Below are 15,252 nucleotides of genomic sequence, written 5' to 3' on the forward strand. Positions count from 1 at the left end.
TGAATTTGTGGGAGTGTGGTGGAATGATTTGTTTACATCTATAAAGGTAATTGTTGCAGACATCAACTTGTATTTACAAATGTTAAGTATTGTTATAAAATTGTGAAATATATGAGTAAAGCTTGCACCATTTCAAATATCTGTGCTGTGCTACTCATTAATCATTTCAATGTGGACATTTCTATGATTCACTACCCCACAGAATATTATTAAACAGCTGAAATCTTGCAAATATTGCTATGCTATTCGGCAATAAATCAAGTCTGTGTTTTCCATCAGTAGGTTAAGAGTTTATAGTTCAAAAATGTGATAGTTGCAAAGCTTGTGGGGAGAAGTAATATTTTTATTAGACAGGATTCTATAACTGGAAAAGGTGAAAAAGCATGTCTGCTGTTTTCAGCTATTTCAGCTGATTTAATAAAAGATATTACCTCTCCCTAGATATCTAGCATCTCTTATATTCTTAGTCCAGCACGGTTACATTTACATTACTACTAGTTTAGAAAATGCTATTGTAATAGATAATACAGAAGAAAATCTACTTCTTTTGTGGGATAGATAGAAAATAGCATCAAAATATGGTTGAGTGTATGCTATTGATCTATTCATCTATTTCATGACTTTGCAGTGTGACCTTGCAAGTTCATCTGTAAAAGTTGTTTGTTAGCAAACCAATAGAACTTGCCTTTGAGTGTCCTGTTTTTATTGTATTGGTGTCAGCACACAGCATTAAGTTTCAAACACCCCTATAGTCTGAAATGACCAGAATTTAAAACTAATGTTGTTATCTGGGTTTTTTGCAAATGATCTTTATCACAAGAATGTACCAATGGAAAGCCACTTTCAGACCCACTCACATTCCCCCATCAAATTCTACCTTGAGAATACATCTCTCAGGATTTGGCAAGTAAACTAGGCACAACAATTAAATAAACTATTATTTATTCTGTGTGAAGTTAGGTAGGAGGGAAAGGGCAACGTACTAAACAAAACCTAATACATGTTCCCACTATTTTAGTTGTATGGTTTCACACTGGAGGATTTCACTCAATTGCTGCTCCTTTTAAAGCAGTAGCAGCAAGAGGTAATACCTCACTCTATAAATATATTGTAAGAGATGTTCTTTGCTGCATTTTGCTGTAAATCAGTGAGATCAGAGTGGATAGAAAGAGAAGCAGAAGCAGATAGAAACAAGGAAGTTTCTTGAAATCACCTAGCAGATCCCTGACAGAGTCCGTGTCTTCTGAGCCCACGCTCGGTGGTCTGTCCACAGTTGCTCTCATCTGCGTCTGCAGTGTCTGTTGCACCTTGCAGCTACTATGCTCACTGCACAGAACTCGGGGGAAGGAGGAGTGAAATTCATTCAGCCTTTAACAGGAAAAATTTGTCACTTCACTTTGCTGTACAGAGGTAATTGAAATGTTTTCTTATAGCAGCCCTGTCTCTGATAAGGTGCAGGCAGAGGCACAGCATCTGGGTTTTGAGAGAAGGAGCAGTCTGACCTGGCTTCCTTTGCTTCTGTCTCCTTTGAGTCTCTCTCCAATTTTTTTTTTTTTTTTAACAATTACATGAATGTAATTGTATGCCTTTGGCTTGTGATTTATAAGAAAGGCTGAATCAGGAAAGGTGACAATCACTGACTGTGCTTTTTGAGAAGAAAATGACTGTTAAGGTGCACCAAGCAACTGTAACTGAAGGTTATAAGGAGAGTCCATGAATGAATATTGGATTTGGTTCTATTTCTAGTTAACAGTTGGCTAAATCACAGTCAGGAGACATACTATTTTTGTCCTCAGTTTATTTTTTAACCATTTTTGTGAAATAGCATATCTAGAAAGACCCAAATTTTGGCTAGTCTTCTGGGAACAGAGCCCCTACACGTGAGTGAGGAACATCTGCTTCATTTGCCCTGAATACTTTCCAAAATCAAGATCTACTGGGAAGAGAGGGCAGGATCCTTTCTCCCTCCTCTTCTCTCCCCCTCACTCTAGAGGACAGGTGGTTGAGATTAAGCTGATTTGACTGGGGACAGTAATACAAGGAGTGGTGCAGGCTAGCGTTGATATTCAGCAATTTCCTCTTGAAGATACAAAGACTGTACCACCAAAGGCATTGCACTGCATCACTGCAGTGATTACAATGTGCAGTAAATGCTGAAGCTCAGCAGTCTTCTCTCATTGCCCAGGTCATGCATGGCACGATGATAACAGCTTTTTTTATGATTGCCCAAGTTTTAGAAGTGCTTGGCAATCCTTAGCCCTGCAGAGGTTATGGCTATGTGCTCAATACAGTGATCTGTTGTTGTCATCCTCAGATTTCTCTGGGCATTTAAATATATACAGGGCAAGTACCCAGGTGGCCAGACAGGGTGTGACTTTAGAAGTAATCACTGTGGACACTTTTCTATGCTGTGTGGTTCTTTAGCTGCATTAACATCTGTAATGTAATGTCTGTAAGTGGCCTCCAACACTGAATTACAGCTAAGGGATTGTGGCTCACAAAAGCCATGTCAGAACCACTTCACAGTAAAGAGTATCATAATAAGGGTGGAAGGAGGGGTTTTCTGGGGCCATAGCTGAGAGTGAAACATTCCTGCAATACTTAGGGATCTGCCGCTATGTTTAAGCAAATATTACTGCTTCCTCATTCTCAGACTGTGTAATCTGGGACCTTTCTTTCACATTGAAGTGAAAAACCTACATGACTTTCTCCATTCACATTACACAAACCTCTGTTCTGCCATCCTTGTGCTGAGGTATATCCTGGGTAGAGTTACTACAGGGAGTAAATTTACATAAGCAGAGGGATAATGCCTCCCAAATATAATTTATTTTCTATTTTTCTGACTTTTCACTGTATAATAGTAAACTGAATATATTATTCAGCCTTTCCTATCAAGTTGTCTTGGTTGTAACCAGATCCTATTAATAGGAGCTACATATTTGTATCTAAAAAGAGAAGTTAATCTGACATGCAGAAAAATATTGGAATTGGCTTGTGCAATCCCCCCATCACTCACATAATGCCAAGTATTGTCAGTTGTTAAACACAATATAGACTACAAAATTGCTACTGCTTACTGCTGATGTTTATGTAGTTTCAGTGAAGAAGACATTCTCAGCTACACATTTTACCTTTATTTTATTTGTGTGCTAGTTAAGTATGTGGGAAAGATGTAAATAGGGCAGAGGAACACCAAGGTCAGCGTTGAAAAATCAACATTTGCTAAGAGTCTGCACAGCCATAGCCTAACAGCAAATTGAGGTTGCCAGTATTTTATGAGGTAAATTCTAGCAAAGGGTGACATTAGTGGCAAGTGTTGGTGACATTAGTGGAAAGTGTTGTACCTGGAACTGGCTATTAATATGGATTATGTGAAGTCATTTAAAATATCTCCAGGAAATATAATTTTGCATAATGATTGCCAAAGTCTAAATCCACAAACAGCCAGAAAGGAAAATGTGACCTTGTTTTCACAACCACATAATGTTCACTATTGTTATAGTATGGTTTACATAGGGAATGTAAGATCCACTTTTCAAGACAGGTTTTACTGGTTTCCAATGGCACTTACCAACCAATATGATACTTCGGTACTTCTTTTTCATGCAGCATGTAAAGTTAGTTTAATCTTAATACCATTCTTGTCTATGCTTAGATTCACGCTAAGAAACCTTGCAGAATCTGTACTGTTTATTCAAAGGTGAAGATACCTGTTTCCTCTTGAAAATATTTCTATGTTCTTATTAAAATGTACATAGTCTCTTAGTAACTATGCATCCTAAACTCCAAGAAAGCAAATCATTCAGGCTGTGCATCTGAAATTACATAGACAGTAACCACACTATGTTAGAGGATAGGTATATATATTTAAGTCAAAAGGCTAAATTATGCCTTGCACTATCCCGTGGTCATTTGCATTATGCTGGTTCGACCCCTGTTAATGCTATATACTGCACTTCAATTCCTTCAACTGAAGTCCTTCAATTAAAACAAAGTAAAATTTATATAAGTTCTTGGATATTTTTGTGTTTATAATTTATAAAGGTTGATAATTCTTGTGAAACCTGTAAGCCAAATTATAGTGTAAATAGTATACCTCTCCATAAGGATTTCTGTTCATACATTTAAATATATATGTGCTAATCCTATCCATGTACTTTTGATAAAATGTATGGTTTTTAATCAGTAGATGACATGTTGCTTTTCAGAGTCTATTCTGTATACTTTTCCTTTACAGTTCTACTTCTTTCATTATAGGAAGCCCCATATGTTATGTTCAAGAAAAACCATGATACGTTTGAAGGGAATGACAAGTTTGAAGGATACTGTGTAGATCTGGCGTCAGAAATTGCAAAACATATTGGTATCAAGTACAAAATTGCCATTGTCCCTGATGGAAAATATGGAGCAAGGGATCCAGAGACAAAAATCTGGAATGGGATGGTGGGAGAACTTGTTTATGGGGTAAGCATACCAATTTTTGAAGTAGGATTTAACTTACCATAGTATTAGTCATAAAATAGGAAGTGTATATGCATTTTATTTAATCTTGGGGTCACAGAAAGGAAACAATTCTGTTTCAGATCTCTGTGCTTTCATTTATTTTCAAGTAAAAATCAAATAGTTTCATACAAATTCTACTATTTATTCACAAGTACCTTCTAAGATTAAAACATTTCATGGTCTGAACATCCCTTAAAAAATCATTAATGTTAGAACTAATAGTGGACCATTAATACCAACTATTCCTGATATATTGTAAAACTCACTTGGGAAGAATATCATTCATTTATTCATTGTCATGGAATGGACTATCATGTAGTATCTTTAAAAAAGATAGCACTCTTGGTCTAGATATTTTGAGGAATGGAGAATCCACCATCATATATTAAAACTTATGGATAACAAACCACTCAGACAAGTACACACCTAGACCATCCAGAATTAAACCAGATTTTTAAGATTAACATCAATGGTAAGATTTAAGAGCAAACCTGGTAAGTTCATCAACTAGGAGCATGCATTAAACAGTTATCTGGAGGAGCATTCTCAAAATAGCATAATAATTAAGAATTCTATAGACAAATGAAGTTGCAATATCAAATAAAAATGATTCCAAAAAAGCCAAAGAAATATTTGCAGTATCTGGTGTTACCAAAGGTAGTAAAAGCTCAGCGCTGTGGTTGCTGATGGCTGCGGTTACTGATATCTGCACTGAGAATGGATAAGAATTCTTAGAGAAACTTTAATTTTGGTGATAGAATAAAAAGAAAAGTCCTGAAACTATTACGGCGAGAACATTTCTACTAATGCCCTCGATAGAAATATACCTCCATCTCCCCGTAAGAAACTACTGAATACCAGTTGGCCACCCTACAGTCTGCAGTTTTTCCCAGAGCGTGGCAATTCCAGTGGGCCTTAGGTCACGTGTGGCAAAGCCTTGTAGCTTTTATATCAGCTCCATTTCTGCTCCCTTCTGTCAGCTAAGTAAAACCGATAGATTTTGTCAAAGCCTCCTCCAGTAGTATCAGTTCAGGGGACTTCTCAACATGAAACTGCATCCTGTAGGAGTACAGGAAATTGTGTCTGAGAGTTTTATTGATTTGCCCTTCCACATGGGAATGGGAAGGTTACACCAGCCTTACAAACCTTATATGTTCTTGGAAGTTCTTGGAGGAACCAGCATCACTTTTCTCTTTAAAGAGTGGGAAAGCTGTACCAATATGTATATCTGCTTTAGTGTTCTGCAAGCAGCAGAACTCTCAGGTTGTTAAAAGGCAATGGTTTATCAGAATTATTTTATCAAATGGCTGCAAAGGAGGAGGCAACTCCTTATCTGTCTTTTAATCACAACAGCCATCACAAGGATGTCAATGTCCATGTACTGCTTTACACCAGCAGGTTTAAAACATCTGAGAAATTTTATAAATTGTGAGAAAATTCTCTTGCCCAGATGCATAAAGTCTTAATAGCAGAGTTTCATTAGCCTATAATCTAGTTAAAAATACAGATGAAACTTGAAATTACACTTTAGTTTTTTGTTTGTTTGTTTTTCCCTTTTATTTGTCTCAAAAAAATTGTCTCATCAAAACCAAACAGCTCTAATTCTATATCAAAATACAAAGAAAGCTCACACCAAAATTCATACCGAGAGTGTAATGTTACCTGTTGATATTAACATAGTTGAAAACAATAAAATTGAAAAACTTAATCAACTTATTGCAAATGAACTGCATGAACAAGGCATCCCAAAATACATGATCAACACTTCATTTTCTATAATGGAAAAGAGTAAGGTGAAGGCTTGTATAAGGTTTAATAGCTAAGTTTAAAGGCTCCTGCACAACTGACTGTTTAGGAATAGTGCAGGCTCATTTAATTTTGGAACTGAGCTGTGGGAGTGAGGCCACAGTGAAGCTCTCAAAGCTGCTTGCTGTATGAAAAGGACCAATAGCACTCGGCTTTTGCCCAATATATTCACTATACCATCCAAAGGGTCCCTAAGGCTGTATCTATCCTAGTATGAAAAGCAGTACCAATGAATGTCCCTGGAACTGAAACTCCCTTGCCTAATCTGCTAAACTGCTAGAAGGGTCCCCAGTGTAGTTTTGGCCCAGGCCTATTATTACTCTCTGAAACAATTTCTGAGCACAGTTGGACAGTAGCATGAGGTAGAGACCATTCCCAATAAGCAGCTTGAATGTAGCCTTCGTGGTCTGGAGGTTAAAAGACTTTCCTGATGGCAACATGGACTAACCTATGCCAGCTGACCTTAAGGCCAAGAGCTACCCCAAGCATTTTAATTTATTATTATAGGCATAACTTCAAAGCAAATTATTCTTCCTATTAACATATGAAAGTTTGCTACTTAGGATTTCCGCACATGATCAGAGTGAAAACCATCCTCTCTGCAACTGCCTTGATCACTGGCCAGATGCTTCACACAGAAGCAGGTCCCCTGGTCTGTCCCATACACAGAATCAGTCAGCCAGGCTCCATCCTGCAGAGCTGTGCTATAAGAGGGGATGTTCATCTGTGTGGTAGATCCCCAATTCATAATCACCAATAGTCTAACTAGTTGGCTATGCTTCAGGCCAGGCTCTTTGTATACAGTCAGGATGGGACAAAATTTGCAAGTGAATTACCAAATTAGCAAGGCTGCGTGTTTGGGAAACATTTTACAATTACTTATTCCCAACCACGTGAAAGGATCAGCAGATGTTTTCATGCCCACCAGTGACAGTGGACCTTTGCTGTGTCATAGGAGAGTCTCCCCTCCCACCTACTCTTTACACCATACCCCAGTGCAACTTAGCCCGTGTTTGTGCTACCGAGAGTGGATGCATGTGCCATTTTTCTCCCATGAGCCATGTTCCCCTGCAGACCGCAGTGCATCTTTGCCCATTCTGAGTTGATTCTGATACTGCACAAAGCAGCTCACTTGTTGTCTAAAATCTGTAGTTCATTCTTCCATCATATCCCAGGGGAAACTGTGTATAAAGTGTTGTGGTATGCAATTTTGCTATGACTGTACATAAGGTGGGGGGGGGGAGTGGTTTATTCTCTTGCTTTGTTCTTAGCACTCTATTTAGCACTCTATTAAAAACTATCAGGTAATCCTAGTCATGTGTCCCTGATGTATCCTAATGCCAGCAATAGTCCCTGCAGGGCTATACAGCCCTTGATAACTAGCTTATGCACAGAAGAAATGCCGGCAGGGAATGACATTCCATTAACCATCTGCAAGAAGTGTTTCCAAATGCACTAGCAGTCAGCCCTAATTAAATATTCATTCTCCTGCCACAAAATGCTATTCTGTCACTGTTTAACACAGAAGGTCACAACTCATTTCTGCTTAGCATCTGACAAGCCATCAGCTTCGGAAGTTGAAATTATTTGTTGCCTGATTTTTCTCAGATAGCTTTACCACCTCTATACAACTTTTATCAAGCACAGGTTTTATTCATAAGGTTGTAATAATATATTCTGGAGAGTAAAAGTCTTTTACCATCAGGCTTAATCTTGTCCCATTGTACAATATCAGAAGGATCCAGAATTCATCTGTGCTTGGTAGTGATGCACCCTTGCTTGAAGTGTTGGTGCAGGTGCAGTTGTTTCAAATATGTATCATTAGTCTTTGTTACACTGGGAACAAAAGCAGGAAGAGTCTGCACCATTGTTACATTCTTAATCATGTAAATGCATAATTATATGGTGTATACTCTATGGTGTACACTAACTGGGCAAACCCAAAATGCTGATGTTTATAATGCACAGCTATTGTCATTATTTTGCTTTCAACAAAGAAGAGTCTTTGTAGGCCTTAATGTGACACACAATATTCCCACAGAAATAATAAATAATATGATTGGATTGGGAAAGTAGCATTTGGCCCAATTATTAGACATCTAAATGTGACCTAGTCGTGTAGTGTCCCTTTGCTTTAACTGTCATGAAGCAGGTTTATTTACAGTATGATTCATCTGATGTTAGACTGCCCTTGTAATATGATATGGATAAGTTCCTTTTTCTTTCCTTTAACTCCTCAGAGTAGTGTATACAACTAGTTCTGATGGAAGTGTGTACTTTGTAAGCTCATCTAGTGTTTCACCTAACATATACAACATGCTAATTTTGTTATTAAAATCTCCACATTTAGCACTGAAATGGCATTGGTACTTTTCCACCTCATATTGTAAAAACTAATAACCCTTAAAGATCCCTTTTTAACCCCAGTAGCAATCTGCAGACGCAGAAATCAAGTCTTAGCCAGCATTTTTGAAGACCCATAATCAAGTCTATCACTTACAGTAAATGTTAATAAAGATACCAGTATGTGTCAAGTATAGAAAGCACAAACAGTAATAGATCACAGTTTCTGTGAGTCTTTCAGTTATTTCATTTCAAGAACTCCACATTAGGTATTACAGTAGCTGAAATTTAGGAGTGTAAAAGACCTCGACTCTTGTTCAACAGTTAAACCATCCTTCTAGAAAAATGGAATCTTTGAGTGAGATGAAGTATAAAAATATGCAACAATGCCATTAACTAATCCATCCTACAATCCTTAGACTATAGAAACTATATTTATTTTACAAATTTGAAGATATTAAAAATATATCTTAGACTTATTTTTCTTCATATTTATAAATAAATATTTATTTATATTAAAAAAATATTTTGTATTTCCATTAGATTCATGTAATCACAAGAGTTCAAGAACACAAGATTTGAAAAATGCCTTGTATTACAGAATTTACATTAAAATGCAGAGAATTAGCAATATTATCATAATGTTTATAAGTACAAGAGGTAATGTCTCATACTCTTGCAAAAGGATGATTTTAACTTAGAATTTATTGTTTAAACTATAATATCTTAATGTGTAATTATGGTGATAAGTGTTTGTATCACAACTATTTCAGAATGATAGGTATAATCTGAAGATCAATATATAAGAATTTTAATGTAAATTTGCATTTTGGGGACATTACATGAGTCACTTCTTTTGAATTAATTAATATTTTACAGCTACAGTTAAATTATAACTACAAGAAATTAGTTTTAAATTAAATTTCATAAGATATATATAGCTCAGTATAAATTAGTGCATAAAATAACAAAACCATACATTATTTTAACTATGTTTATGTGTTTCAAAGTTGGGAAATGACAAAAAAAAATACATTTCAGTTTTTCTTTTTTTCTTTACCACACAAGCTATATATGTAATGCTTGGATTAAACAAACTATTTAAGCCCATCTTTAATTTTCAGCATTTTTTAATCCCATTGAAATTGATGGAACTTAAATATGTCCTTGTGTGTTTTACTGAATATGAATGTCCTTAAGAACTGGCTAAAAGGCAAGAATGCTTAAATGCATTGATAAACTATGAGCTATGTACTATATCTCAAGTTGCTATCCCATAAGATGAATTCAGGAGAATTGAGTATTTAAAAAGGGGGGGAAAAAGACATTTATATTATGCAAATTTATCAATAACTCTTAATTGTGCCTGTGAAGATGACTGGGCCTGGAGGGAGGAGGGGAAATACAGGAAGTTTATCTCATATATTGAGGACTGAAGCAGAATGATACCACCAGAGAAGGCAGGTTGTAAGTCTATCTTATTTGCAACTGGGAGGTTTTCCCTGGCATTGGGTGAGAGGAGCTCCCAGAACAAAGCATTGTCAAAATATCATGCTGTTACCCTCCTTAGCCCATACTTACCCACCTGGAGCCAGCATAGGGATGATAAGCAGGAGAAAGGTTTCAGCAGCTGCTGCATCTCTGTTCCCCTCCCACCAGTGCACGTTCTGGTCCCCATACTTCTTACAATTCCCGTCTTAAGTACTAATGTAATGACATTGTTAACATACAAGGCAAGGCAAGGCGAAAACTTCAGTTTAATATGGAGTCTCCAAGCACAAAAATGACCTATTAGCACAGCTGGAATACCTTACAACTTAATGTACACATAACTGTTAGCAGCCATCATCATCATCATCATCATCATCATCATCATCAATAATGATTCATTCAAGACTGGCATCTTCATTCTGAACATATAAAAGAAACTTTTTTTTTTCCTGTCTCTCTAATGGGAATGATTTCAACACTTTTTTTTTTTTTTTTTAATCCTTTTAACACAACATTTTGCATAGCTACTTTTGGTATACTTGCCTTTATGCACTGTTTAAAATCCAATTCATTCCTATTGATCTATCTGTCCCCCAAGGTAACTGTATGTATATAGTTTTGTGGCATTAAAGCATTAATTAGTCACCTTCCTTGCCGCTTCATACTATTTGTAATGTCTCTTGAGATTATTAGCTGACTTCCCTAAAAGAACAATTGTACCTTATGAAAATATGACAATAAATGACTGTTTCTGGGATCTCACTGAAAATTTTCTATATGTTCGGTGACAGTAGGCCCATATAATTTTGCATTCTTCCTTGAATTCCTTTAAAAACTAAATTAATACCTAAAATGATCTACCTTAGGATACACTGCTGCCCATGTCTGTAAATTCTGAGTCTCACCTTTAACATGAAAATTAAGTATAAAAGTCTGCAACATGAATGTTTTAATAAAAGCATATTGAGTAAATACAGATTGTGATGGAAAGAGCTAGAAACATGCTATAAAAACATTTAAGCCACACTATCCTGATGTTAATGACATACCTTTGGAATTAGCTGCTTAGCTGAGTTTAAAACCAACTCCAATTAATCTATACATCTATATTTCTTTTTTCTTTATAGAAAGCAGAGATTGCTGTTGCGCCTCTGACCATCACTTTGGTACGAGAAGAGGTCATTGATTTTTCTAAGCCTTTTATGAGTTTGGGGATATCCATTATGATCAAAAAGCCCCAGAAATCTAAACCAGGAGTATTTTCCTTCTTGGACCCTTTGGCGTATGAGATCTGGATGTGCATAGTCTTTGCCTACATTGGTGTCAGTGTGGTCCTGTTCCTAGTTAGCAGGTTTAGCCCATATGAGTGGCACACAGAAGAACCAGAGGATGGGAAAGAAGGACCCAGTGATCAGCCTCCCAATGAGTTTGGCATATTCAACAGCCTCTGGTTTTCCCTGGGTGCCTTTATGCAACAAGGATGTGATATTTCCCCAAGGTTTGTGTCAAATCTTTTTATATTTGCATTTTATCTTCAACACTGAAGCATAAAATCTTCCTTCTTTTATTTTCCTGGCAGTGTTTAGAAGTTCATTCTTTAGGAAGCCTTTTCATTTTAATTTTTTAATAGCTATAATAAGGGCAACAGAGAAACTGCTTTGAATTTCAGTCATTGTTATTATTTTACATATGTCAATGTACATAAATCACAAACAGTACTCAGCAGCAGTAGGTACACACTGGGAAAAATTCCATTAACTTGACTTCAGAGGAATTGCGTTGTTGCTAAATTAGTTCCATTGTATTATAATTATGAAACTCACACTATTATGCTGAATATTTGCCTTGCATAAATGAATGCTCCATTTTTGTTTCCTATTAAGTTCTGCAGCACTGCTTCCAGAATATCATTTTCTATGAGAGACAGAATATTTGACCATCTGTTTCTGAGAAACCAGAGTGTGTTACCAAGCTATGCTTCACAGAGTGGGTACCTCAGATGTAATATATGATCCCAGTCCTGAATTTCTCGAGATTTTTAGATGTTCTGGAACTTCAGTTTGTATTAACTGAAACTTCTTAATTAAATATTATAAGCATTATAAACATTCAAATGTTATTTGAAAGCACTCGGCATTGGCCTAACTCTGCTTCCTGACTAAAGGTAGCAAAACTGCTATTCATTAAGACTGGATATTCATTATTCTTCAACAGCCTTCTCTTCAAATTACAGGTATTAAAATGGAAAACAGAATTTATTACTTATCTTAAATGTCTCTGTAATCACAAAGTGCTTGTTCCTTAAATAACTAAAATGCAAAATTTCAAATTATTGCAGTAGTTTGTAGAAGGTTTGATAAGTTTGTGATGAATGCACAAATGCTGTATGAGTGACAGGAACAATACTAGAGTCAATGTACTGTATGTATAAAGCCTTTTGCATCTTTTTTTTTTTTTAAGGGGAAACAGAGAGAGAGACTGATTTGCAACTACAGTGCTTTACTTTTGTCTCCAGAAAGAGATTATCCAGGATTTTTGACAAAATTTTTGCCATGTTAGGCATTTTCTGAAATTAAAGAAACATTGGGATTACTACTGAAGAGAATTCATACCACTGTACATGCATGATATGTCTTTATACACTGGGCTTTGTACTGTAGGCATTATAATTCAACGGAAAAAATGTGTATATCAGTGTTTAAAATGCAAGTAATCTCACTCCCACTGGCTGTTATGTATCGACACATGCTCAGTAATAATGGTGCCTTCTCTCTTTCTCTCTCTCTCTTCATGGCTTAAGATACAGGAAAATGTGCATTATCTTATTCATGTTTAGATCCCTCTCAGGTCGCATTGTTGGAGGTGTCTGGTGGTTCTTCACGCTCATCATAATATCATCCTACACTGCTAACCTTGCTGCTTTCTTGACTGTTGAGAGAATGGTCTCGCCCATAGAAAGCGCAGAAGATCTTGCCAAACAAACTGAAATTGCATATGGGACACTGGACTCAGGGTCAACAAAAGAGTTCTTCAGAGTAAGTTGGCATGTCTGTTAGAGCAGCTCTCCCTATGGGACAGCTCTGCGATAAAATATTCGGAAGGGTGAAATAGTGTTGCTTTGCAAATAATTATCTGCAATACTTGAGCTACATTCTTACCCCCAACACCATTTGCTGGAATTTTCAATCATTTTAATTTGTGGAAAGCTTATTGATCTTGTCGCATCAAGCAAAAGAGCTGCCCCGAGGGATAATGGAACCAGCAGTAATTAAAGCAGCATTGCACTATTGATTCATCTGAAGCTACAGTACTGAAATAACGTGCAGCATTGAATGCCTATGATGATAACACAGGGTCTTGTTGGTTTTGCTTCTACTTATGGGTTTTGCTGTGTGCGTTTTGCTTTAGGGTTTTGGGTGGTGGATAGGAAACGCATTTTTTAATTTGCTGACTTTCAGATGAATAATAAAAAGAAAATATAACTTGGGGGAATGTGGTTGGAGCATTAGGAAATAGCCTAAATAGCCATTCACATGTCTGTGCTGTCTCTATTGATTACTTCATTTTCATTTGTTTTCCTGTATTAGTGTGGCTGGTATGTAATCCTCTCCTTCTGCCAGCTGGAAAACAGGGAGCCTGGGCATCACAAAGAGTATATAATAAATCATCCCTCCTGCTTAATTTCGTGTCTCTGGCAGATGAAAGTTAAGCTTAGCTGACTGAACATGTATGGGTTTAGTGTTTGAATGTGCCTCTGACTAAATGCTGTGAGCTGATAACCTTGGAAGTTAAATGGTTTAGGACCATTATTTAACTGCAAGGTGAATGGTAAGGCATTTTTAGAAGACAGAAAGATGGAGTGATAATTTCTCCTCACTGCCTCATTGAAATAAGTATGTTCTGTGTCAAGTATTCCCACCACTGTTTTCAGTTTGGCCAAACTAAACTCACTTAATCAGATACACATTATTAACAAAATTATGAATGGGATTTGTAAACTACAGACAATATAAATTCAAGGGGAGCTGCTGAGCATCCCCCAAAAGATCTGTAATAAAATAGCCTTTTTATTGCAAGAGATATCCCCACAGAACAGCTCTTTTTTTTTTTTTTTTTTTTTTGTCTGTAAAAAGGTGATGCCTTGTAAACCGTAAGTGGCACTTAACTGACACATGGTGGCTGGGCCTTTAGAAGCTGTCTAAAATAAGGAGTTTAGTCTAAGCTGGTCTTCCAGATTTCTTCTGTAGTCAATTGATGTCCTAGGATAGAAAAAAATCACCCTCTAAAGTATCTTCCTCTCTGCATGGATTGTAGAGGTTTTCCATAGAAATGGTTTAGGCTTGATACCTAATTTGTTAATGGATACAGTTGGATAACAGGTGTCTAACTCCACCTGTCTTCTTCTATAGTGAGTGTGTGGGTACAGAACTAAATGCGATGTCATAGATGCTTTCTGCAAGCCTCAGTCTTTACCCCAGGTGGTAGAAACTCAGCCTCTGATTGCTGAAAAACCTGATTTCACCTCTGAGGCCTGCCAAAACAGTCAGATACAGGAAGCTTGTCTGAGAACTGAAATACTGTGGTCTTGAGATGGCCAGATTTCCTATTTTGTTGAAAAGAGTGTAGCCCCTCATTATTGTTTACTATTTTTCTTCCGCAGTGCTTAACCCATAGATTCTTCTTTACCTCAATTTGTGCAGCCATGCATTTAATTCTAGAGATTCCAGTTTCCACCTCAAGCTGAGGTGGTGACCACAGTATATGCATATCAATAGTTCTTTCAAATAGAATGAAGCTATGATGATAATTAAAACCATGATGCTGAGGACCAGGCAAGTTTACTTAATTTTGGATTTGATAACTTGTTGCATTTTCAAGAGATTCCAGTGCTTGCAAATTTTAGGCAATGATGCAAAAGTGAAATTCCAAGGAAATGCAAAAGGAAAAAGCGAGGGCTTGTTTTCTTAAGAGTTTTCAAACACTTTGACAAGCCATGGTTTTGAAGTAATGAGGTCAGGCCCTTTGACATAAAAAGAGTCTTGGTCACAAAATTTTCATGATTTTTTAAAATCATGCTGTAAAAGTAGGTAGAGGTGGGTTTTGCAT

General features: G+C 36.7%; 1 protein-coding gene across 1 annotated transcript in view; it reads left to right on the plus strand.

The window, feature by feature from the left end:
- Window positions 1–15,252, plus strand: part of GRIA4 (glutamate ionotropic receptor AMPA type subunit 4) — a gene marked incomplete at its 5' end in the record, with an annotated part of 159,137 nt that overhangs the window by 97,245 nt on the left and 46,640 nt on the right. The window contains 3 exons of the mRNA XM_026092286.1: window positions 4,261–4,467; window positions 11,274–11,644; window positions 12,983–13,181. Of these exons, the coding sequence (XP_025948071.1) occupies window positions 4,261–4,467; window positions 11,274–11,644; window positions 12,983–13,181 (777 nt within the window). The remainder of the gene's footprint in view (window positions 1–4,260; window positions 4,468–11,273; window positions 11,645–12,982; window positions 13,182–15,252) is intronic.

This window comes from Apteryx rowi, unplaced genomic scaffold, assembly GCF_003343035.1.
Source record: "Apteryx rowi isolate R43461 unplaced genomic scaffold, aptRow1 scaffold_955, whole genome shotgun sequence".
NCBI lineage: Eukaryota > Metazoa > Chordata > Aves > Apterygiformes > Apterygidae > Apteryx > Apteryx rowi.